General features: G+C 43.0%; 1 protein-coding gene across 6 annotated transcripts in view; it reads left to right on the plus strand.

Annotated features, from left to right (window-relative positions):
• Positions 1–23816, plus strand: part of LOC128755062 (adhesion G protein-coupled receptor L3-like) — a 136053-nt gene extending 112237 nt beyond the window's left edge. For 3 of the 6 annotated variants that reach the window (XM_053858268.1, XM_053858269.1, XM_053858271.1), the window contains 10 exons: positions 2521–2741; positions 6085–6151; positions 8131–8222; positions 12748–12916; positions 15349–15525; positions 15906–15999; positions 18470–18598; positions 19159–19176; positions 20745–21047; positions 21438–23816. In XM_053858268.1, coding sequence (XP_053714243.1) covers positions 2521–2741; positions 6085–6151; positions 8131–8222; positions 12748–12916; positions 15349–15525; positions 15906–15999; positions 18470–18598; positions 19159–19176; positions 20745–21047; positions 21438–22081 — 1914 coding nt within the window. In that variant the 3' untranslated portion in view covers positions 22082–23816. The remainder of the gene's footprint in view (positions 1–2520; positions 2742–6084; positions 6152–8130; positions 8223–12747; positions 12917–15348; positions 15526–15905; positions 16000–18469; positions 18599–19158; positions 19177–20744; positions 21048–21437) is intronic. The other 3 variants (XM_053858272.1, XM_053858273.1, XM_053858270.1) reach the window with 2 other exon arrangements.
• Positions 23817–24809: the final 993 nt, after the last annotated feature.

A 24809-nucleotide genomic window follows, 5' to 3' on the forward strand; every position in this document is an offset into this window, starting at 1 on the left:
TCAATCTCTCTGAGTTCAAAATCATCTCTTTAGTCATGAATAAATAAATGAGTTGTGTCATTAATTTTATGACTCTACACTAACAATGCACTAGAATGTGGCTCGGCTTTTGAAAGGGTAAATGAGAGCGAACTCCAATGCTTAGAGCAAAGAAACAGCAGTTGAGAGCAGGAAATAACATTAAATTACTGGCCTGCTTTGATGAATGATGACAAGTACTTTCATTTTTTTTTGTCATTATTTTGCGTCGGGAATGTGACGGAAAAATGAAATGCTTTTTCAGTTCATTGTTTTTCAATTGGCTTTTAAGTGTCCCACTCGCTCCACACCCCCTTGTTTATCAATCTTTTCATATTGTCCATGTGTGGTCCAAATAGTCTCCTTTCTCATCGACTCACAAGCAGCACCTGGCATTAAAGTGAGGCCAGTTGACGCTTACATGTCTCATTTATATTTTAAGACTTGTGAAAAGACGCGAAGGAGTTAGTCTGTTGGAGACGTTCTGTCCCCTATAATTGCTGTCATGATATGCTATAACTGCGAGCCTCTCCTCTTCCCGCTTTTATTCTTCATCTTCCCCACTTTTGGCGGCTCGCTGTTTAATCCTTCCATTATTTTTCCTTTTGATGTCAACTCTGCTTATATGTTGCTCTTGCATTGTGTTATTGTTGCAAAGGCTGCCTCAGGTCTTTTCTAGCAGCTCTCCGTATGCTTGAAAAATATGCCTCAAGACTCATCTATGTCATCACATGGTCTGAGGTGAGGGTTGTCAGCCTCTCTATGGTTCATAGTATATATGTTGTGGGTTTTTTTTTTCTTCCTTTGCCCTTATGTACATTATATTTAGCAACTCTTGGGGGCAGATTCAGTCAGATCCTCTGAGTCTGTGTACTAAATACCTTGCACTGTGTTGTGTGGAACCACGGTATGGGTTAGATAACAATGAACAATAGGATCCAAGTGTTGGAGACGGAGTTCCCAAGTGAAGCCACGCAGCAGCGGTCCAAGGACAGCTCTAAAACAATGCTATTTCACGCTTCAGTCTTGAAAATTAAAGACAGACTAACAGCGATGGACAAGATTACTGGTGCTGCATATCTGTTTCTGGGTAAAAAGAGGGTGAGTCAAGCTCAACAGTGCTGCCCAAGTTCTTTCAAACCTAAAATCACCTAGGTGTAAATAAATCAATAAATGACTTGTGTCATTAATTTTATTAATCTCCTGTAACAATGCACTAGAATGTGGCTCAGCTTGTGAAAAGGGTGTCTTTTTTGGGGTCCTGATAGCGCTCACGTGGTTGTACCCGAATAGAGTGGGATGAAAGATTGTAGATGACAGCGCTGCCCAAGTTCTTTCACACCTGAGTCAAGCAAGAGCTTCAGTCAATTGTAGGCCAAGAACTCCGGCTCCGCCTACTTTTTCTTCTGTTGCACCTGAACATAGGTCTGTGATGTTGCAGGCGCTCAAGCACTCAAACAATTTAGCTCAGAGTTTTTCAGACCGGAGCACTTTGTAATTGCACATTAATTGCTATAATTGTTATAAAGAGAGTAAATACTTTTTATGAATACACAAATACCTCCACCTCCACACACCACATTGACTATCATATTTTCTGAGTTATTTCTCTTTTTTTCTGTTACTATCATATAAGTTATTTTCCAAAATATATGATTCAACTTCAGGTTTTTGGTAAAGAATATTAAAGGAAATTAAAATAGCGAAAATGAATACTATCAGAACCCATGTATCGGGTCCAAAAGCACGTCATTCACCAGACTTTGCTCTGCTATTATCAGACGTGGCAGGATTCAGTTCAGTGCTGTAATGCGTCTTCGCTATGACATTTGTCATCCCAGAAAAAATACAGATACTTGAAGGATGCTGTTGTGCACTTCAGCTCACCAACAGTACGCAGCCCACCATCTGTGCCAGTCCATAATAGACTCCTTTGCACATGCAAAACAACAACATAGCTGGTGGTAACACGACTAATTTCTCCTTCCAGAAACCGGATAATAATTTATTAATACTCCAAGATTCATTGCAGAAAAGTACAAGTGAGGCTAAGTGAGAGATGAGCATTGGCTGTTGTGAAAAAAGAGCAAAAAATGATGAAGAATGAAGCAAAGAACACTTGTAAATAAGCCAAAGATTGTAGCTTTCGCTGGCCAATGTGTTAGGAGTCTTAACACATTGGTCACGCTTGAAAGCACAAAGATGGTGCAACCTGAAAAATAGAGCACAGCAATGCATGGTGACCTATTGTTTATTTAGTGTGTAGTAAGGCAGCCATGACGTTTTCATCCTGTCGAGACTGTACCAAACCTACCCTTTTTGAAATGAGATGATCTCAGTGTTTGCTGAAACAGTGGAAAAATGCTATGAAAAGTTCCTTTTTTTCAATTCACACTTTGTTACCCCCCCAAAAATGAACTGCTGTAGTGAGGAACAGCAAACAAACCACAGCTAATTGGCTAAGTTTGGTGTTTTAATTCAGTTCTTTTTCTTACTTTCCAGATTGCCTGCGCAGTCTTCGCAGCTTTGCTCCATTTCTTCTTCTTGGCAGCCTTTACCTGGATGTTCCTGGAGGGGGTGCAGCTCTACATCATGCTGGTGGAGGTGTTCGAGAGTGAGCACTCCAGGACTAAGTACTTCTACTTGGCAGGATACGGAGTGCCTGCTGTCATTGTGGCGGTGTCCGCCGCCGTGGACTACAGGAGCTACGGCACAGACCGAGTGTAAGGACAGGGGAGTGGGGTGAAACAAAAAAAAAGTGGTTTGAAAGAAGTATGGATGACGGGTGAGTGAGGAATGGAGAGAGGCTGGTGTGCCTGCTGTCAATTTGGCTTTCAGCCACACTGGACCTCTACAAGCTGTGACACCACTGAGGAGACAATACAGACACATTGAGTGGGGATACAAGCAGAGAAGGGTGGCGGAGGGGGGGAGTAAAGGACAGTGACGGGCAGGAAGGAAGATTGACTGTCGAGGGCCTGGGAATGCACAGCGGCATAATGTGTGAATACAGAAAGATTAAAGAGGTGCGGATGGAGAGCTCAGGTGCGCCGTAGTGCGGATTTATGGGCAACTAGTGATGTAAGAGAATAAAGAGATGAAACAGGAAATGAGATCATCTGAAGTGTCAGGGTTAAACATGCTCCAGCTGCACCACAGATCAAAAGAGCACGCTCCTTTCAGCAGAAGTATGTGAATGTTTTAAGAGCACATGATGACATTCACAGTTCTTCACGCCAGCCCACGACACTCAGCGGCACCAGGCGTCTCCTTTTTTATCACTTTGTTTGGCAGCTAGCAGTGTACCCAGACTCCCTTTCCACTTCTGAATGAGGGATCTGGAGACATTCGCCAATAGACAGCGGAGATGTGATAACTACACCTCACGCTATAGGTGGCAGGAAAACATCCCCGAGGATGTGGCAGTGTGACTTTCATCGGGATGCCTGAAATCTCTCACCAGCCTTGTGGAACGACTGGCTCTACTCCAAGTCTCTGGAGGGTGTTGGGCTGCTGGCCATTTAACTACAGGAGACGACAGCCACTTTTAATCTTTAATCAATCGTTATTGGTCAAAAACAAAGTTTCAGATGGGCTTTGTAAGTGAATAGAGAAAAGTGTGAAAACAGACGTCAACATTCCGTCATGTCAAACACGAGCAGCGAAGCGCCTGGAATTTAGAATTGGAGTCTGCCACAAAGAGTGTCCACGGTCCCCGGCACCAAAGCCAGACCTGGTGTGGGCCCGCTTTGCTCTTGGCCCCCTTCCAGTGATGAATTCTGGAGATGGCTCATGTGGCAGTAAGGACTACGTGAGGTGTCATGTAGCAGAGCTCAGTTGGTGGCGCTATTGGTAGGAAAATTATGTGAGGTTTCATTAAAATCATAGCCAAAGATTACCGAGCAGAAAGTGGCATCGAGTGGCCTCTGAAAATGAGAACACTGTGTCATGGTTTCGAAACTGTATCAGCACGTCACAAGTCGATAGTCTTCGTATTTTGCAACATTTATAGTGGATTCATCTGTTCAACAATACAACCATTTCTGATACAATATTTCTGCCACACAAATGCATTAATTTTGGACATTGCAGTGCAAGCAGGGAAGGAAATGTGCTCAGTTACACAATAAATCCATGGGTTACCTTTTGAAATGAAGCCAACCGTACGTAAAGTGACCACATTTTTTAAATCAACTGGGTTCCTCTTCAACCCTGTGTTTCGTGATCAAACAAAACTCTATATGTGCTGCATTCAGCCGACCCGTTGACGGATCGCGGGACGCATCCTGTGTGAATTGTGGGCCTCAGATTGACCGGAGGTCCCCACTGCTCCGCCTACTAATCCTCTCACCAATCGTCCTCTCGTTTTCAAACAAGACCTCAAGATATCCAAACATCTCCGCCCAAGGCAAACTCACATTTTCCACTTGACTTAATGGGAACATATGGAATAACCTTAAAGCACACCGGTGGGATCTCCCTAATCTCTATGTATGACCTGCCCTTTTATGACAGCAGAAAAATGATTTATTCATGTCATCGGGCTGCACACTCAAAGTCCAAATGTGCATATAGTGTATATCTTTATAGCCTGCACTATATGACCCGTCTCCCTCTCACAATCACTCTGTGAATTCACCAGGTCCCTGAGAGACAGTAATGGTGTGGGGCCGGCGTTTTCAAACACAAAACATCAATTTTAAACACAATTGCTTATGAATGAGGCGCTGCATATAGAAAAGAGCGTCGGAGACGTTATATAACTGTTAAATGTTTCACGTGTGCTCCTGTCCTCCGCTGCTCCTCGGGTTTAACTCTCTGCACGTCACTTGCGGCGCATCACCTCCATGAGTCCAAGAAAGGCTCCGTTCCGTCAACCCGCTCCAAATCATACTCCACTTAGCTCAATATTTTATTGTGGGGATGATCATTAAAACATGAGCGTCTGAATGTCGTGCTCTGGATGAATAATCAAAGTGCTGCGGAGGGTAACACACCAGACAATCCCAGTGGTTTCATTCTAATAAAGCGCAGATGTAATATTATGCTCATAAATCTGGGCTCAGACAAAAATGGACGGTGTATGAGAAATGCGTTTTACCTTTATTATGTTACGCAGTTCCAACGTTGGGGATTCCTGCAGCCACGAGTTCATTTCCATTGAGTTGTGCGAGTCATCTGTTACACTTCCTTGACATTCCACGTGACAGGTGTGGGAAACTATCAACCTCCTGCTGCGTCACCTTTGCCACATTACGTGGCTCCACGTTGGCCATCGGCAGCGCGTCTTGTAATGAAGGCGGCGAAGACTTCGCAAAGCGATAATGGACAGTTCTGCGACACAGTGAGGGAGCTGTAATGGAGGGCTCTCTAATGTAGTGGAAATTGAAAGATTAATAATTCAAATGCAGCTAGTCATGAATAAGTTGGCCATTTTGCTCCAGTGGTTTTTCCCTCTGGTGCACTCTTTTCTGCTCATTGTTGGCTCTGACCTCCGTGGAGGGCACTCAGGCGGCCTCTTGTCCACGTTCTGCATTGGACATGTAAAGCTGTCTAGCAGGATTTCACATGTGGAAGAGGTGTTTTGCCGGCAAATTGTTGTCGAACTGAACAAAAACGTGAGCTGCTTTCCTCTAATTGGCTGCGTGGACTGTAGACCTTGAAAAAGAGCAAATGAAGGACGCGCCCAGATGTCGGTCTCTGCCATTTAAAGATCACCTCGGGGTCACATCCTGACTTCATAAATACCTAAACATGTCGTCCGTGTGTTCTGATTCAAATGAGCGCGGAGCTGCCGTAAATTTCCCGCTGCAGCATGTCATGAATACGTGTCCTCGGGGAGGTTTATTTATCGCATGTTCTCTTTTTATCCACCGCTCAATGATTCATGTTTCCGCATTACTTGGACTCCTAAATTCCTTTTGTCCATTGGGATAGATTTGATGGGTGGTGACACTGAGATAATTCCTTCTCTGCTTCTGTGAGACACAAGTACTACCCAAGATCCAGCTGAAGTTGAAGTTGTAATCCTTCCCCGCCTGTCTCTCGTTTCCCCTCTCTGTCTAGTTGCTGGCTACGATTGGACACCTACTTTATCTGGAGCTTCATAGGTCCAGCCACACTCATCATTATGGTAAGTACATGCATGCTCCCACAAACACTGCAAGTGGGGTCTAGACTAGCTGCCCCACACTGGAAAGGCAAAGAGGTGGTTGTTAATCTCCGACAAGGGTTGGCCTGAGATCTGTCGAGGCAGCCACGTCCCAGCAGCTTCATAAATCCCAGCTCAGGGATTTACTCTCAAGTAGGCACAAGCAGGAACTTTTGGAAGGAACAGATAGTATTAATCTCAGATTATGATAAGAACTTTGCATAGTTCACACTTTTGTCACATTTTGCCCTTTAAAATGTATCAACAAATCAGTGTGTCGACCGAAATGGGATCTGACTATGAATTACTGAGGTTAGCATGGTAGTACTTACAATTGATGCGATGATTCTTGACTATTTTTTTTATCAATCTTATCAATCTCAAAACCGCCATTCTTATCATATCACTTTTTGAGCATCTGTGTTTGAAAGGACAACACAAGTAGCTAACACTGCTCCACCATAAGTCTCCGTCTATGGTGGCCTCATGTGGACATAAAGCAAATCTCACAACAGATGGTGTCATGGTCTTCATATCCAGTGCCTTCAAATGTGTCATTTGACTTTAATACCAAGAAGTATCAGTGTCAGTTTACTGTACATTTCAATATTTAACCCATATTTTAAAAATCAATATGTGACCACGTCTATTGAAATACATTAGGGACTTGACAGTTTTGATTCCAGTCAAAGTTAAAGTGACACCAATCCAAATTTTACACTTCAAACCTGTCCCTTTATAGCGAAAAGAAAAGTGAAGCCTGTGTATTTTGTCTCACGTTTGAGCCACATTTTTGAAGAGCTGAGTGAATCATGTTGTGATTTATTGGTTCAGAGCCTGGTGAATCCAAATCAAATCGATTTGGGAGATTGACTGTGATACCCGGCTTGATTCATGGCTGACATACAGCAGAATGCTAATTCATGGAGTCCTGTCACAAGTCTTAGAGGTGGAGAATCACTGCTTCTTTTCAAATCGCATCCTTCTGCATACACATTACGACCGAGGAAAACAATTCTGGTTGCGTCTGTCTTGGTACAGCATTGTTCATGCTTGGAGGCCATTTTGTAACCTTGAAATAGATGGCTCCTTTAAAAAAAATCAAATGTGTTGATACCACACTGATGTACTTGCAATGTTCACTACATATTTCCAATAGTTTTTCTCATGCTGCCAGTGTTTATAACCCACAGATGGTCATCACACTCAGCTCTTAGACAATAGCTCCTACACTGTGCAATACTGGCTTCCCGATGGACAATAGCAACAACTGTGATTTTCGTATGGCACTTTTTTTTTCCTTGCTGTGCTTCAAGTATCACCACATTATTGATTTTCACTATAAATAACGTAACACCAACAGAGAAGAACCGGCGAGGGAGACGGCAGAGCTTGACACTGAAGACAACAAAAGGCTTTGTCAGACCAGAAAACGTTATTGGCGGAGAGAAAAAGACTCGCAGTGACACTGAAATTCACTACAAGGAAGAAACATACAAAGCACACGACAGACTAGCCTGAAAAATAAGAAGCTTTTTCCAATTAGGTGAATGTCAGAAGGTATGGTAGTGCTCTGTAATCATTTCAGAAATGTCAGGTGCGCCATCACGGGTCCGGCGAGAGTGGTGGCGATACAGGGATTGATTATGACTAGACCCTCACTGTCAACATATACTGCCACAGTCGCGAGATTACTCATTTGCAAGCAGGCAGTGTCTGTGAGAATTGAATTTCCGATGTGTGAGTGATCCTTAGTCAATGAGGGAGCCGCACAATTCTCTAATGCTTAAGCGAGTAATGCAAGAATATGTTTTCCTACGGTGTCTCCTGAGCCAATTAGCCCTGAAAGGCTACATCAAATGCTAGAGCACAGTCTGAGTCTGGGAATTGTTTTGCTGAAATGGTGTCTTTAATCTGCCTTCAGTCCGTTTTATTCATTGGGGTTTGTTTGTGTGTTTCAGCTCAATGTTATCTTCCTTGGCATCGCTCTTTATAAGATGTTTCATCATACTGCGATTCTTAAACCAGACTCTGGCTGTCTGGACAACATCAAGTAAGTTTCCATAAACACATTTGCTACCTTAACTGAGTCTGTTTACATTTCTGGATTCATTTGAAAAGTGGATGAAGAATCGAGCCCAATGCCTCCCAGTCCATGCTTCAACACATTCTCACTCCCAAGGCGTCAAACAGCGACTCTTGTGAAGTGACTATTGCGTCTTATGTTGACGCAGAGCGTTGCATGTCGACGCGTTACGATTTCAATTTTTGCATATCTCGACTTTTTCTCGCTGTATCCTGACACTGTGGGAGAAAAATGGAGGTTTGAGCGCCACTTTCACTCTTTGTCTTACAATGTGTCGCTTGGTATATAAACCACCTCAAATTATGTATTTCAGTCCCTGTGACTTTGACGGCACCATAAGAAAGGGGAAGAGTCACACAGGTGCTATATATACCAAGTAACATTGCACTCCGCACACCTCTACGGACGTTCCAACGAGAAGAATTTAGTCTTTATTTTCACCATGATAGAATTTTTCATATACTGCTCTACTTGTTAGCAATTCCTGTAATATGCGCGGCAGCACAGTGTTTCAGGGATCATTTCACCATGGAGTGTGTGCAGGATAGACTTGAGCCGAGAATTACAATAAAACAAATGATCCTGCTGAAGTGAACAATGGGAGCCGGCTCCTGAATTGTAGCTGTTTCAGTTTCTTTTTCCAAATTTTTACCTGTTTAAGTTGCCCGTGATTGGTGACAACATCCGCCATTGTCGAGCTTAAGTGGGTCCGATGGATTACCGGCCTGGACAGCCCTACTGCACATGAACAGGAGAGAGAGAAGCGTAGTCAGAACATAGCGCGACCGATTCAGAGAGTACACACTGCACGGTGAAGAAAGCCAGAGATAAGTAGCTGAAAATAACTTCTTCCCTGGCGCTCGACTTGCAACCAGGAGACCAATGAAGTTTGGTAAATCATGTTTGATTTGACATTGTAATAATAGAAAATAACCATATATTTATTTAATTTGATTTATTTAATAAATGCATGATTTTTTTTTTTATCTGCTAGTGTATATAGTGCACAGTGCAGTAGGTGTGGATGGGTTTTGTGTCAACATGATTCAGTCTTTATGACAGTAAAATGGGCTACTAAAAGCCACACGACTGCAGTGAATATTTTGTTCTTAAAAGAAAGCATGTCTAAGAATAACATTGCATGGACACAGCTTGACAAAATGTAGCTACAATACACACACTGTTAATGATGAATGTATTTTCTTCTGTTTTCTTGACCTGACTGCTTTATAACAGGTAAAACATGTAACAAAAGATACACTTACATACCATGACTTCAGAAATTTGACTCTAGAAACATGTCAGAAAAGGTTTGGAATAATCTTGAAAGCGGAATCAATTATATTGGATCTCACATAGGTGAAATAGCACGATGTAATATTTTTGGTGACCATGCAAGAGCTCAATGCCCTGCCGCTGAACTTCATTCCCGCTGGACATCCATGTTTATGAGTTCCCACTTTTTGATGTGCGCATTACAAGACACAGATTTCTGCAATTGCATCACATTAAAGCTCCTGTTTTTGTTTCCATTCCTAACGCCTTTGCGAACATCACCCCCAGGGAGCTGAAATACCTTCATTTTCATTCACGGAGGCTGATGACGGGATGTGGTTGCTTTTGCTAGTCAGTGTCATGATGCTCCTTATTGTGAGACGTTCCTGTGAAAAGTCTGAATTTAATTACGGCTGGTTTACTTTAAATGCCCACATGTGGCTCATTTCAGGTTTTCATTGGGGACTGACAAACGGCTGACTCGTCTGTTCTGTCATTCAAATATACAGTCACTGAGTGTGCGTCATTCTTATACTAGACGTCAGTGAAAAGTGTTCGAGACAAAACCAGCCACGCTGGATCTGCAGAATATTATCAAGAACATTAGTGAGAATTCTTGAAGACTGATTTCAAAAGGAGGTTTTCTTTGCTCTTGTATATGACTTTTAATGAATCCTTCTGAAGCCTCTCAGACTGAATGGATTTTAATCTAACTCCTTTCATGACTCTTGTTTCGTTGTTGTCTTTCATCATCATCTTTTTTTGTCTTATTTGTTTTTATCTGCCTGTTTTCTTTTTCTCCTGCATTCCAAGCCCTCTTAAGTTCTCTTTGTTATGGATTGTCTATGGTAAGGCTGCTCCCACAGATACTTCCATTGGTTTGTCTCGTCTTCCTTTCCATTGCTAATCACTCTTTGTATTCTGTATGACCTTGTCATCCGTCACTGTGAACTGCTTCTCTTACGTCTGAAATCATACCTAAAGGCAATGATGCTGCAGTATGATCAGGTGGAACGCGAGACATTAACGTATACAATTATTGTTACACTAACACTGAACTGGATCTTTCAAGTTCATGTTGCCAGCTTTTCATTTTGCATTTGCACATCTAACAGAAGAGGAGAAATTGGAAAAAATGTACGTCACATAAACTAAATTCAGAGGATGGAGATTTAATAGAATAGAGTACAATCTACAAGAGAGCAAACTCTATCACTGCCCTGCATCTGTTTTCTCTTTGCTACCCTTCAAGCATTTAAAATATCATTGATATCTTTAAAAGGCAAGTTCAATTCGCTCAATTGGGGCAGCAGGTGGCAGTAGTGTTCTGGAACTCACTCGGTATCACCCAATACGGAGAGGTTGATCTTGCGCAAGTGGAAAGTCCGTGGCCAGCCACAGTCTTGAATCCAGATGATATTTTGGAATATTAACTTTTCCCAGTATCATTTACTTATAATATCATTGAAATACATTCATGGCTTTTTGATTTACCTCACCATCAGGCAGACAGATGAACGCCTGCAAAAAGACAACCCCCTTGGTGGAGATAATGACATAATGAAATTCTATCACGGGCCATTCATCCACACATCACAGACCCAACGTGGCCCGCTGGCCTTAAGTTAAAAATATCCGAGGTAAATAATGCTTTTGACGGTCATGATGAACATTGTCACAATTTATTTTCACCAACCAGTGATGAGGTGTTTTCCTGAATTGAAATGCCTCGCATATCAGCACTCACCTCCTTGAGTTGGCTCCTTGATCGGATGTCAATGTACATTCCACTGACTTGCCACTTGGATGTGTTTAGCAGAAGTCAGAAGTTGAATGTGAAGTAGGAAACTCTCACTGTCAACCCAATGAAATACTGACTAAACAAATGATATTTCTAATGTTGCCGGAGCATTTATCACCAGCGTGGGTGATAGATGCTCCGAGCCCATCTCCTCGCACCCTGTGTTTATTTTATAAATGGAAATCATTTTGCCTTCAAATCATCTCCGACAAAAGCCTCCAACAGAAGAATAGGCCAACAGCTAATCTGCCACCTCCCTCTCCATCACCTACTCCCTCACTCTTTCACCCTGTCTACATGTATTTCTCTTTGTTTTCTTGCCCCTTTCTCTTATTTCAAGCAAAGTAGTGTTCACTCCGCAAAATGACCACTGCACAATCGCCCAATCAAATTCACATCCATTACGGCGGTGTGCCGGGCCAGAAATTGTGACCTTTACTGGTGATGTCATTTATAATGACCGTTCTATTCCCTGGGTTCACACACACACTTTGGTGCAGATTTATAGTGAGCAGACACACTTCTTAGGAAGACAAAGGGGGTGGCATTTCCATTGAAAAGTTCAACTTAAAATGGGAATGATCAACATGTGCAGTGCTTTTATTCTCTCATACTTTTCAAATAAAACAAATCGAAGGGAAACTAGTTTAGGTATTTTTGTTATACTGTAATAACACCTAGAAACAACTTCGAAATGTTTTCATTCTGAAGTTTAACAACAATGTCTTTGACCTCTGCACGGTCTAGTCATCTCTCTTCTCTTGTCCTCTGCCTCCCACAGTTCCCCCTCCCACAGTCCGGGGTGAACCCTCTCTGACCCTGCTCTCCTCTTTGCTCTCCCACATACACCAGACTAGACTGATAAAACCTGCCACAAAAATTCTGTGTTTCGTTCTTGTTTACATCCGCACACTAGTTGATATGTTTTAATGAATAACAGTGTTTTCCCTTCAGATTAGGGGCCATATATTACCATAAATATGTGGTATTAGCAGCGTATTAAGCTAGTAATTATTGAATTACCGGCTTATAAATCATAATAAAACTCGACACAGATGGCCACCAGCGCTTGACTCTACACAACACCATAAGTATTGATTATTAACTGTAAATATGATAAGTAATTTGTTTATTAAAGGTAGATGTGTGTTCCCCTGTCTAAAGTGTTTCCATAACAATAATATGTTTATATTAAAATGCCAGTTAAATGGCTCTTACAGTTGATAATAGAGTGTGTTTTCTGTCATGACCTTGTGATGGCGCTTCTCCCTGATGACAACCCTGCCTCGCCTTTTTCAAGGACGTTTCTTGTTTCCCTCTCAAAATGTATGTGAGGAAACATAAGAGTTAAAAATAGAGGGCTTCACTGAGGTAAAGAAGTGTCAAAGGAGTGACGCCATGCCTTCTCCTGTCCAGGTCCTGGGTGATCGGGGCCATCGCCCTGCTGTGTCTGCTGGGCCTCACCTGGGCGTTCGGCCTCATGTACATCAACGAGAGCACGGTTATCATGGCCTACCTCTTCACCATCTTCAACTCTCTGCAGGGCATGTTCATCTTCATCTTTCACTGCATCCTGCAGAAGAAGGTAAGCGAAGGGGAGAAACAGACCGAGACAGATCATAAAAAGCGAGGTGGGGGTTATCAGCAGAGCTGTCCAAATGTGATCAGCCATTTGGAAGGTTTACCGGCTGCTTTTTTGGTCTTGTTGTCTCTAGTTTATTATTGTCGGGACTTTTGACAGACAGCACGTCGCCTGTTGTTTTGATCAAGGTCAGAAAAACTGGAAAACATACACAGAGAAACAGAATAAAGATTGGAAGAGAGTGGTTTTCTTGTCTGGAGTGAGCAGGTCACTCGCCCATGGAGGCACATTAAAAACATCTCGCTGTGGGTTACAAATACTCGACATTTTTAATAGAAATGAAATGATTGAGATTATTAAAAATATTATGCAGAACGAATGCTGTGGCTTGACGGTCTGATCTCTACGAACCTTCCGCTCCATATGTTAAGAAGAAGCCAGGGTTTAGATGAACATATCTTTTTGTAAGCCGAAGTTGCTGAACAGCCCTCGCAGCCTCCCACATGCTGTCGAGGCCAAGAGTTCACTCAAGTGCATATTTGCGAAGGAAATTGATCAAATGTTTAATTTTAAAATCCGACGGCTGCCCCACAAAGTTTCCAGCGTACGCCCAGTGGGAGCGTGGGTGTCGGCGGGTGCGTTTCCACTCAGGTATGTGACATGACATAAGATCAGGTATCCAGAGAGATGCCTTCAGAACGGCTCCAGTGTTTTCTTTGGCTCCAGACCAACAGGGCTTCTCCCAAGATGTATAGAGCAGCAGAACGTGCAGCTGTTCAAACAGAGTGCGAGGGCAATACTTGTCTGCCAGTCCTGCAGCCTTGTTAAAAAGCAATTAGATTCCTATTTGTTCTGACTTGATTGGGATCTGGATGCAGATGTTGTGCGTGCTCAAACGCGTCACATATCTCCCGCAGGAGCGCGCCACTTTCAGCTGGATATATTGGAGCAATAATTTTGGAGCGGCTCTAATGGGAGAAAGTTAATCATGTTAATCCTTAAGCGTTTGACTTTGTTATGGAATTTAAGACCAAAGGAGTTTTCCTTTTTTCCCCAAGCAGCTTAGATAAGTTGCTCCCTCTCGCCCGCTGGAGTTCTGGTGACGCTGTGAGTGAAGATGAGGTGTCGAAGTCAATGTGGTGTCACCGTGATTATAAACAGATTCGTACCAGTTGAGTTTGGAAGTAGGGAGTGGATTACAAGGGTTGCAAAAAGGTCAACTTGCTCTTGTTATTTTATAGATCGGGGATTCCTTATTCAAAGGAGTCACATTCTATTATGGGGCTGTGATGAGGGGCACTCAGAGGAGTCATATAAAGAAAATGGAACGGCTCCCAAGACAGCGCAGACCTCTGCCAAGCAGCTTGTTTCCACCCTTGTTTTTCCTTACCTGCTCTGCTGCATGTCATTCATTTGGTCTGTTTATATAACTGTCAATATAACTTACTCCAACGTGCAACTGGGGTCCTTGAGGTGATTCCACATATATGTATTTTTCGTACGTACTCACTGCTCGTCTGTTGCTCTTGTCTTTGTCACACTGACATCACACTGATAAAGAGTGAGAATACCCATGCATGAATACTCTGAAATGAACCGTGTTTTCGACATGCTAACCTACTGTTAACAAAGTGGCAGGAAGGAAGGCGCAAACTGGAGGGAGTTAGTCTACGTTTCGACCACTCAGCTCATCATTTGGCTTGGCCTCAATCATATTTTTAACTCATCTTTGTTGGGCCAAATGTGTTGGTAATTGGATTGTAGGCTAAGTCCAACTTAAACGTCAACATTTCCTGCAAATTTTATGAAAATCTCTGCACAACTTTTTTAGTTATTTTACAAAGAGGAAAAGGAGGCAACTTCCTTTAACATTGTTGATGAAAATAATGACAGATAAAAAGAAGAAAAGGAAAAAAAATGTGTGATATCTTCATAGAAAATGAAGTATTTCAGTCATAAAACCAAGTTATGTTGCATGTTGTATGTGCATTAATAGTGTTATTTATTTATTTATTTATTTATTATTTGGTGAACTTGTGTCATATAGTTGCATAGACTTGTGTGTTTCGCTCTCAGGAGTCTATTAAAGTGCATGCAGGACCAGCTTTGACTCGTGAGTCATGATCTCACTGGCATCTTTCTAATTTAATTTACCCAGGGAAAACAAGCAAAACAGCTCCCTCCTTGAGTTAGATGCACTGATGACAGTGAAAAGTTGTCACAATTTATTTTGCCATTTATACCGGTGATTGTGTTTTGGCATCCAGCAGCCTAATGTCCATTACAAGTTTGGTCTGTCTTCGTCTGGTAATGCTTTCATGTGAACTCTTCCAACCCCAGTTATTCAGCCCTTTGGAAACGAGAAAACCCTTTAAATACCAGTTCTACTGGTCTAACTCATTTCCGTGGACATGTCTCACCTTTGCCCTGGTTAGGTGCGGAAAGAGTACGGCAAGTGTTTGCGTACTCACTGTTGCAGCGGGAAGAGCGTGGAGACATCCATCTCCTCCTCCAAGACCACCACCTCGCGGACCCCCGGCCGCTACTCCACGGGCTCACAGGTGAGCTTACCTGCCTGCACGCCAGGACGCTACAGCACAGCAGACTCTCAGGTGAGGCCAGGGCACCGTGAGGCTTTTGGGTTATTCTTGTCAAATTTCAACAAAGCTTTCATGAAACCTAGTGATGAAAGTGTTGAAATAGCCCAAAGCCTTTAATGCATATCAATGTTAAACACATACTGAACTAGTAACTGACAAGTGGCTGTTTTTCCCTCCTACTTCCACATTGCTTGTTTTTTATTCCATATTATTTTTTTATTTTCTGGCTCACACTGATGTGCCTTTTTGCATATCACACCCTAATATATAATTTTCTCCTGTCATGCTTTTTTTTTTCTCCCTGATTCGCTTCCTTGATTCCTCCCGTCCTTTTATGTCTGCCCATTACGTTTCTATTTCTATTCCCTCTTGCTCCGTTCCCATGTGTACAGAGTCGTATCAGGCGAATGTGGAATGACACTGTAAGGAAGCAAGAGTCCTCCTTCATCACTGGAGACATCAACAGCTCTGCCACGCTCAACAGAGGTAACCACGGGAAACCTGCTTTTGCATCCTCATCAATGTCATCGTCTCTGCCTTATTAATAGCACCAGGTAGCGTAGCTGTCATTTAGCAAAGCTGTTGGAGACACAGTGTCTAGTAACGGTACTTCTGTTGTTTAGCAAAGTACTGTTTGAGTAGAGCTCACCAGGTGTGGAGAGGATGGATTCAAGACAACATATTAAATGGGTGGAAATGAGCTTCTATTGAATTGGGTTCACTTCAGGAGAACCCTGGGGCTCCCGCCGCCTCCCTGGTGAGGTGTTACAGATATGTCCAAAGAGGAGGAGGGGGACCCAGGGCAGATCTAGGACGACCTGCACGATAATGTCTGCTGCCTCAGCACACCTCAGCTTATTCCCCCTTAAGAGCCGGAGGAGGTTTCTGTGGAGGAAAAAAACCTGGGCCTCTTTGCTTTGATGCCGCCCGCAACCCACTGTGTGAGAGGTGGAAGAAAATGCTAACAGTTGAAGGAAAACTAATAGCCATTAATAACCATATCTGAGTCACAATTAACCCTTCAGGCGCCAAAGTTGCAAATTTGTGACAAGCAACATCGCTGCATTCGAGCCTGTTGTAGTTACAAAGTGACACAAACTGTAAAAACTGAATACAAAAAAATTCTGAGAGAGTATTTTAAAAATGGAATTACAGTGTACAAATCTTTTGGAAAAATTATATATATATATATATATATATATATATATATATATATATATATATATATATATATATATATATATATATTTGGGAAAGAAAAGCCCATGCATTGAAGGTAGATATGAGGGGAAAATATGTGACAACAATCCAAGTCAGAATTATGATCTGTATTTTTAAAAATCACAACAAAGAAGCATAAGTCTTGCTGAGCTTCCGTGGGTCGAGGTTTTTCTTACATAATTCAATTTTGTTATATAATCAAACTTCCTTATGTATGTGTGTCCGCGGGTCGTTTCTTTCTTGGCAGACTTGTTTTGTTTTAGATGCTTTATTTTACAGGAAACAAAAGCAAAAATGTGTGAAAACAAAGAAGTCTGGAAAGGACTAAAATAGCAAGCAGTCTAAATTGCGAGCGAAGTTACGTAAGAATGCGTACATGACAAAGCTTAAAAGTTCTCAAATGACAGAGGGCCACACTATATGACTTTGTTATGTCGCAGCTATGAAACGCTTGACACTTTTTTTCAGGCCGATAAATCGGCTGTCACTCTTGGTGACAGTCTCTTCTCCATCGCCCTGATCACAGAGGCTCTTCACTCACTTTTTCGTGGAAAAATACTTTTGTATTGGCAGTGCATGACTCTTCGGCAGTGTTGTGTGAGACATGCTGGAAAGCATCCCAGCCGCGCACGCTGGAGGGCATGCGTGGTCGCACGGCCATTTGTTGGTCTCTAAGTCGAGGTGTGGTCCTTCACTTCCTTCAGGCCACTAATAAGCTGTTAGCTTGACAGATTGATGCGAAAGTAGACACGGTGTGTGTGTCAGTGCCTGAATTATCACACACTTAGCAAGAAATGGCTTTGGACGCCACAACCTCCTCCTCCGCCTCCCTCCCTCTCGCCAGTGTGCTGAGCAGAGCTGTACTATTACATTAGCACTTTCAGAGCAGTTCAATTAAAAACACTAAATTGCGTGTGTATTGGTAACATTTATACTGAGAGCCAGCACGTGCGTCAATTTATTATGATAAACTGAGAGTATGATGTGGGTTTAGCTTCTTTTATTTCAAAATATTCAAAAGTTTCATTTACAAATGTGCAGAATGAATTTCTTTGTATATTTTTAAGCTAGTCTTATTAACTACAGCTTGTAGTGATGCACACGAGTGGCGCAGACACCTGACCCTCCCTCTGCTGCAAACAATGACAGTAATCCACACTAGTAAAGGACCGACATCCTGGCGAATTACGCCACACCGCGCCATGTCAGATACGCGCGGCATCTAAAGTTTCCTGTGACGTAAATCCGATTTGTGGCAGCTATTTCCTTTGAGAGTGCTGACGTTGTCAACGGCGCGCTACCTCGCGAGGTCATCTGTAAATGTAAATTTGTTCACTGAAAACTCATTATCTGTTCATGATTTTATCCAATATTCATGCTTCCGTGCTCGAGCAACTGAACTGCAGCATAATCTTCTCCGAGCCCCGCTGCACTCCCACTCCCCTCCCCCACCTCCTGTATATGCAGTGGCTGCAAGAATGAGTTGTCAAGCTTTTTCTAGGCTTTCACCTCCGACTATGTTTGCTCATTTGATTTACTTGTCCTCTTCTCTCCCTCTTCCTTCCACACACTTTCCATCACACCACTCTCTCCTCCTCCTCCTCCTCCTCCTCTTTTCACGCTTACTTCCACACTGCAACTCTCCACTGCTTCAATCTTCCCCTCCACTCTCTCTTTTTCTCTCTCAACACAATATTGCTATTTTCCTCTCCCTATCTTCATCTGCCTGTACCAGGAGCCATGGCTAATCATCTTATAACTAATGCTCTCCTTCGTCCCCATGGTACTAACAACCCGTATAACACTCTTCTGGGGGATTCTGCAGTCTATAACAACCCGGCCGTGGGCATGTACAACACTCAAGGTGTGCTTCATCCTTCTTTCCTAACTCCTCCAACGCTAGCCAGCAGCTCTTGTTTTCATGTCTCTCTTGTGCTCAGAAGCCTTTGCATGGTTATTTCATTAAGTTGGAAAACGTGATACACCTTTGGCTGATTTTTTTACATTTTTTTTTTCTTTTTGGAACTCGCTCTATTACGGCTCCCAAGTGGGGGCGATCAATCATTCCGTAATAATCCTTCTGAAAGGACACCCACTGGGGCCTTCCCGTCACACATAAATGTTGAGCTGAAAAATTCTCTGTGATTTATCGGAAGTCTATATCACACTCACGCTAAAGCTGTCTGGACTGCCACTTGGGAGTCCTGTAATGTGTTGTTTTTATATACGGCGGCGTAGCTTTCGCCCAGTCTCTCTCTCTCCGTCTCGTATACTGTCATCTCCTTTGTGCTCGATCATATAGGCCTTCCTCTTTTTAAAAAGCTGTTCAATTCAGTTTATGTTTGCTGTTGATGTCAATTCTTGCAGACTAACAACTAATGCCCGTTTCTTCTTTTCTCTCTCCTCCTTCATGCCTTCCATCAGCACCTTACCGCGACACAAGTACGGGCAAGCTTGACTCAGTCTCTCTGATATGACTGGATTCATCCTCCTGCACTGTTCTTTTCATTTATTATGTGTGAAACAACATCTGTCGTGTATATTTTTAATACACTTTGCAGATGGCAAAAAGATGAATGAAAGAAAAACATTCTTCCCTCAATGGGGGGAATTTTGAGTGCTTACATTATGTTGCCATGGCAAGATGTGACTGACAGCACTTGAATTTTCTAACAGCTCATCTGAATTATAGATTTAGGAATTAAATGTTGGGCAGCTAGATCTTTCATTTTCCTTATGGCTTGATCAGATTACACGATATCAGCCCGATTTTGATGGAGAAACAGTCCTTTGATGTGTCATACTTCCCGAGCTTCGCGTTTGCAAGCGTCATCGGCATTCCGTCGGATGGAGATTCCACGTCATTTAAAAAAGGCCCAGGAACCGCTTGTTGCCATGGTGATCACAGATGCAACAAAGAAGCCCAGAGTGGCGGGAGATGTGGCAGCAGTGTCCAAATATGTATAAGCTATCACAACCAAGTGACGTATGTTGGGAAAATATGGCGGAGTCATTCTCACCTTGCCTCTTCTCCACACAGAAGATAGCAGTCGCGACAGCAAGTGGGGAATCTGTTGTATAGTAATACACCGAAATTTGGTTGACTCTGTTGCCATGACGACGGTCCAAAGCTTTCAACCAACACGGACACACAGTGAGACATAAACTGCCAACATCAATCGCGATACGTGTACAGACGAGATGATGCAAGACTGCATCTTGGCTGGCCGACTTCAGTATGTGGCATGCCGATATCATAAACAACAATTGGGAACATAACAAAAAAAACGTGGAATCTGAACAAGCCATTAAATAGTGATGAGTTGGTGAGGCTTCATGAAACAGTGTCGTGATTTTCAGTCTGCTGTAAAATATTTGGACTTAGGACTAATTCAAATGTCGTGGATTTTTTACACCAAGTTTCCTCTGAATTTGAGGATGCTTTCATCTGTACCGTTCCATGACGCCTCATCTACCCATCACTAGAATGAGATCACATTTCAAAAAGATCTCATCCAGCTGTCAGTGGTGAGAGCATCAAGTGCTATTAAACACGGAGGAAGAAAAGGTGTAAATTATTTGGCCGCTTGTGATTGATATCCATTTTTGGATAGACAATCTAGCTAGTGAAAGCTGCTGTGCCTCAGTTAGCGTTAGTAACTGTATATTTCAGGCTTTTTTTTAAGCATTTCATCCAGAAAACATGCAACGTGTTTAAGTCATGCGTGAGTTTACGATCTCCTGCTGTTTGCATGGAGCCTGGCAGGAGGCTACGATGCTAGCGAGTAGCAGCTAATGTCGTTCTTTTGTTCACTTCAATTATTCAGATGTTTAACATGTCTTTGTTTAATAACTTATATCCTGTCACATGGAATTTTAAGTCGCTGTTATATGAGTTTTAGAGCCGAGACGCAAGCCAAATCATTTGTCCTGAAAACATTTTATTGTTCTTTGTCTGTAGTTGTGAAATAGTTTTATGAGAGAACTCATTGTGTATTTTTTCATTCTAGAGGGAATGTTGAACAATGCCAGAGATTCCAGCGTAATGGATACGCTGCCCCTCAATGGTAACCATGCCAACAACTACAGCATGGCCAGCAGCGAGTACTTGAGCGACTGCGTCCAGATCTTGGACCGCAGTGGCGGCTACGGCACTCACGGTAACCACAAAGAGACCACTTTGGAGAAGAAGATTCTCAAGGAACTGACCTCCAATTACATCCCCTCCTACCTCAACAACCACGAGAGAGCCACCACGGAGCGCAATCACAACCTGATGAACAAGCTGGTGAACAACACTCTGGTCAACGGCGGTGAGCACCTTCATTTCAATAATGTCATTGTCGCGACCCACTCCAGAGGTCCCTCACCACAGCTGGATGTGGCTGAATGTGCTTGACTGGCCACTTCTGTCTGAGCAGCAGAGAAAAGTTCAATCCTTGTACTTGTTTGAGTTTTCAGCTCGCAGTGCTTTAAAAAAAAAAAAAGAAATCAAGTTCTCTAACTGCTTAAAAAGCGATATTGATCCCTCATTTGTGAGTTCCATCAAAGTCAGACAGAGTGTGCGGAAGTCAAATATAAGTCGCTGCGCCTCAGCTGGGGTGGGTTACTTTGTATACTTACGGCTTTGTTTGAAGCGTTTGATGCGCCAAAGTTTGAACCTTTTAAGTGAAGTTTGGTCTATTATCTCCTGATGTTTTCAGGGAGCCTGGCAGGAGGCAGCGGCAGCAGCAGCAGCAGCAGCGGGGTTGGTGGCTGTGTTGGCAGCGGTAAAGAAGACAATGTCCCCATGGTGCTGGATAACCCCGTCACCTTCCCACATGAAGAGAATCTGAGTTTGGACATCATCAGAGAGGAGTCCAATGCACCCCTCCTGCCGCCTCGGCCTCCTCCGCCGGACAGCCACCCTCCCCCTCCGCCGCCCCACAGCTTCGCACGCCAAAGGCGCATTGTCCAGGAAACCAGTGAGAGCTTCTTCCCCCTGCTGACCAACGAGCACACCGACGAGCACACGCAGTCGCCCAACCACAGAGACTCGCTGTACACTAGCATGCCAGTACTGACAGACCTGCCCGACGGTCAGGTGAACGGGCTAACGGACGGAGAGGAGGACGGCTCCGGGGAGCTGCAACCCTGTAAGAGCGCCACCGCCCCGGAGCTAGACGACGTGTATTACAAGAGCATGCCAAACCTCGGCTCCAGGAACCACCTTCACGAGCTGCAGAGCTACTACCACATGGGCCGGGGCGGCAGCGACGGATACATGGTGTCCGGCAGCAAGGAGGAGTCGGATTCCTCCCCCGAGGAGCCTCCTGTAGACCCGTCCCACCTGGTGACCAGTCTATAGAGCAGAGACTTGCGCCCTTCCCTCTCACGCTTCTGATCTTTCAATGAGATAACTCTGTGTGGTCGACTGCCAGACTGAGCTGATCCACCCCTCGATTAACGTACTCTATGGTTTGTGTCAACATGGTCGAGATTTGTCTCGACAAAAAATAAATAAAAAAATAAATAAAAAAAGCGGGGACTGAATGTATCGTCAGACAGGAAGGAGGCTGCGGATGGACACTTGTGAATATCAAACAGGAAGGAACTTAAACAGAAGGAGGAGGGCGTCTGTCATTTACCTAACCTGTGGAAGTCGATTTGTAATTTTCAAGTGAGTACCACAACATGGACCTCAAGCAGATCCCCCCTCTCCCCCGACACCTGCAGGACTGTCCACCAGTCTGTCTTTGTGTCAAGATGTCTTGCACCTTGAAGAACAGTGGCTAAAAAAAAGACGTTCTCCACGAATGGCCAGCCAAACTGAGGATTTATTTATTGCCCTCACTCCCACTTCCAAAACTGAAGAGACACGGAAACAATAACCATGTTGGATGCTGCGGATTATATCCTGTTCATATCTGCTAAAATGGACTGTGGTCTGATGTGACTTTCCCGCAAGTTATAGTGGTTGAAGATACGCCGTACTTCTCTGCAAACATCAACATGCGAGACGCTTGGTGGGTGAAAAAAGAGTCGTGTGTCTTTTTTCTCCTTTCCCCTTGTACAAGTTTTCAGAAATCAGTGAAGGAACCACAAACCATTTTTATGTATTGTACAGAATTCAAATGTTGCATATGACCTTATGAGTCTTATTTTTTAATATTTGATTTAAATATATTTGTCTGTGGAATTGTTCGGGACTGGACATGAGCGGTTCTGGTCACTCGTGGACAACGGGACGAGCAAAGAACAATCTTTCATATCATTTTCATGAATTATGGATACAGTGGAAGCACTTGTTCATTAATAGGCATTTAACCTGAGCACATTTCTCTCCGCTCCTTTTTCTAGCAACATCACTGTCACTTATGTATTACGATTCAACTGTTACAATATACTTTATCACGATGTTGTTCTGAACTAGAGGAATAAAGCAGGCGGAAAAAGAATTGTTACCATTTGAGTCGTAGCTGGAATTGGGTTCGGTTAAAATAAAATACAATTTAAAAAAAGGAACTATATATAGAAGATATGTGTGGTTGGAGGTGTATATTGTCATTTTATTCCTATGATTTGACCACACCATCCGGTTAAGATCAAATTCTGAACGCCAAAAAGCAGACTGATTTGGTAGAGCCTAAAAAGGTTTTTTTATCCCTTTAAATGCCATGAAGTTACACTATATTTGTGTATGGACGATGCTACAACTGCACAAAGCGACACTGTCTCATGTGGAGGGCTAATGTTTACTTCTGTAGAAGGGAAATATCATAGCTGTATGAAGTTTAGCTTTCACATGTTTCCCATCTTCCCCTGCAACGTTCCGAAGAGAGAGATTATTTATTTATCTGTTTATTGGTTTTTCAATAGAAAAACTAGCTTGCAGAAGAAAAAAAAAGCAGATTTTAGGCAAGAGTTACTAAAGTGGCACTGGTTTTATTTTTCTGTTGTTATTAAATTATTATGACCATGATTATAATTACATATTGCTAATTATTTATTCTTTTGTATGGGTTCCAAGTTGAATGATCTCATAACTAATATTTGTTGTAACAGTGAAAGTTGTTTGCCAACAAATAAATTACTGACATAGATTTTCCGGCCTGTTCACTTTTCTGGGGGGAATTCTTGACCGTACAACCAAGTCCACCTTGTGAGTGTGTTTGTCAAACTAGTAGCTTCATCTTTGTCTTGTTCCTTTCCCTGAGATCCATCACCAGTGCAGACAGAAGACATCATAATACATTCATTCGGCTTTATAGATGATTTTATGAGTGTTTACAAACCCAAGGTGACAGGGTGTGACCTTGGTTCTATGAGTGTGTACACTGCCCTCTAACGGGCTTCGCTACGGTTAGAGGGCGCAGCTCGCATAAAGTAGAGTCATGAATGAGAACTAGGTTTGCAAAGCAATGTGAAGTGCGCAATTGTAAGATATCATACCATAATATATGAATATATCACATATAAACCCATATATATATATATATATATATATATATATATATATATATATATATATATATATATATATATATAATTGTTATTTTTATTTTTTTTTATTTTATTTTTATTTTTTCTTACCAAGTGAAAGTGCGTAATGACCATGATTCCTGTCCAAGTTTCTTGCTGTCCAACCTGACAGCAGAGGGCAGAAAGGAACGATATTGTTCCATCGTGCAGTGAGGGTGGATCTGTGTTGGGACCGGGACAGCTTGGCGTCCTGTTCTCCACCTCCTCCTCTGAATCCAGAGTGTAGCCCAGGACAGAGCTGGCCCTCTTAACTAGTACATCCAGCCTCTTCCTGTTTCTGTCAGGTCCTCCCAGCCTGGCAGACCACTCCATAGAAAATGGCTGATGCCACTACAGAGTCATAGAAGGTCCTCAGGAGCGTTCCCTGCACCCTCAGCCTCCTGAGCAGCCTGCTCTGCCCTTTTTTGTTTTTTCGTCCAGTCCAGTTTATTGTTCAGGTCCAGGTCCTTGTATGATGCCACCTGGCGCTTGTGGAGAGTGTTGGCGCCTGCAGAGGTCCACCACCCTCTGGAGGTGGTTTCTCTGGCAACTGTCCATAAATTCCAACGTCAGCT

The sequence above is a fragment of the Synchiropus splendidus genome, chromosome 2, assembly GCF_027744825.2.
Source record: "Synchiropus splendidus isolate RoL2022-P1 chromosome 2, RoL_Sspl_1.0, whole genome shotgun sequence".
NCBI classification, from domain to species: domain Eukaryota; kingdom Metazoa; phylum Chordata; class Actinopteri; order Syngnathiformes; family Callionymidae; genus Synchiropus; species Synchiropus splendidus.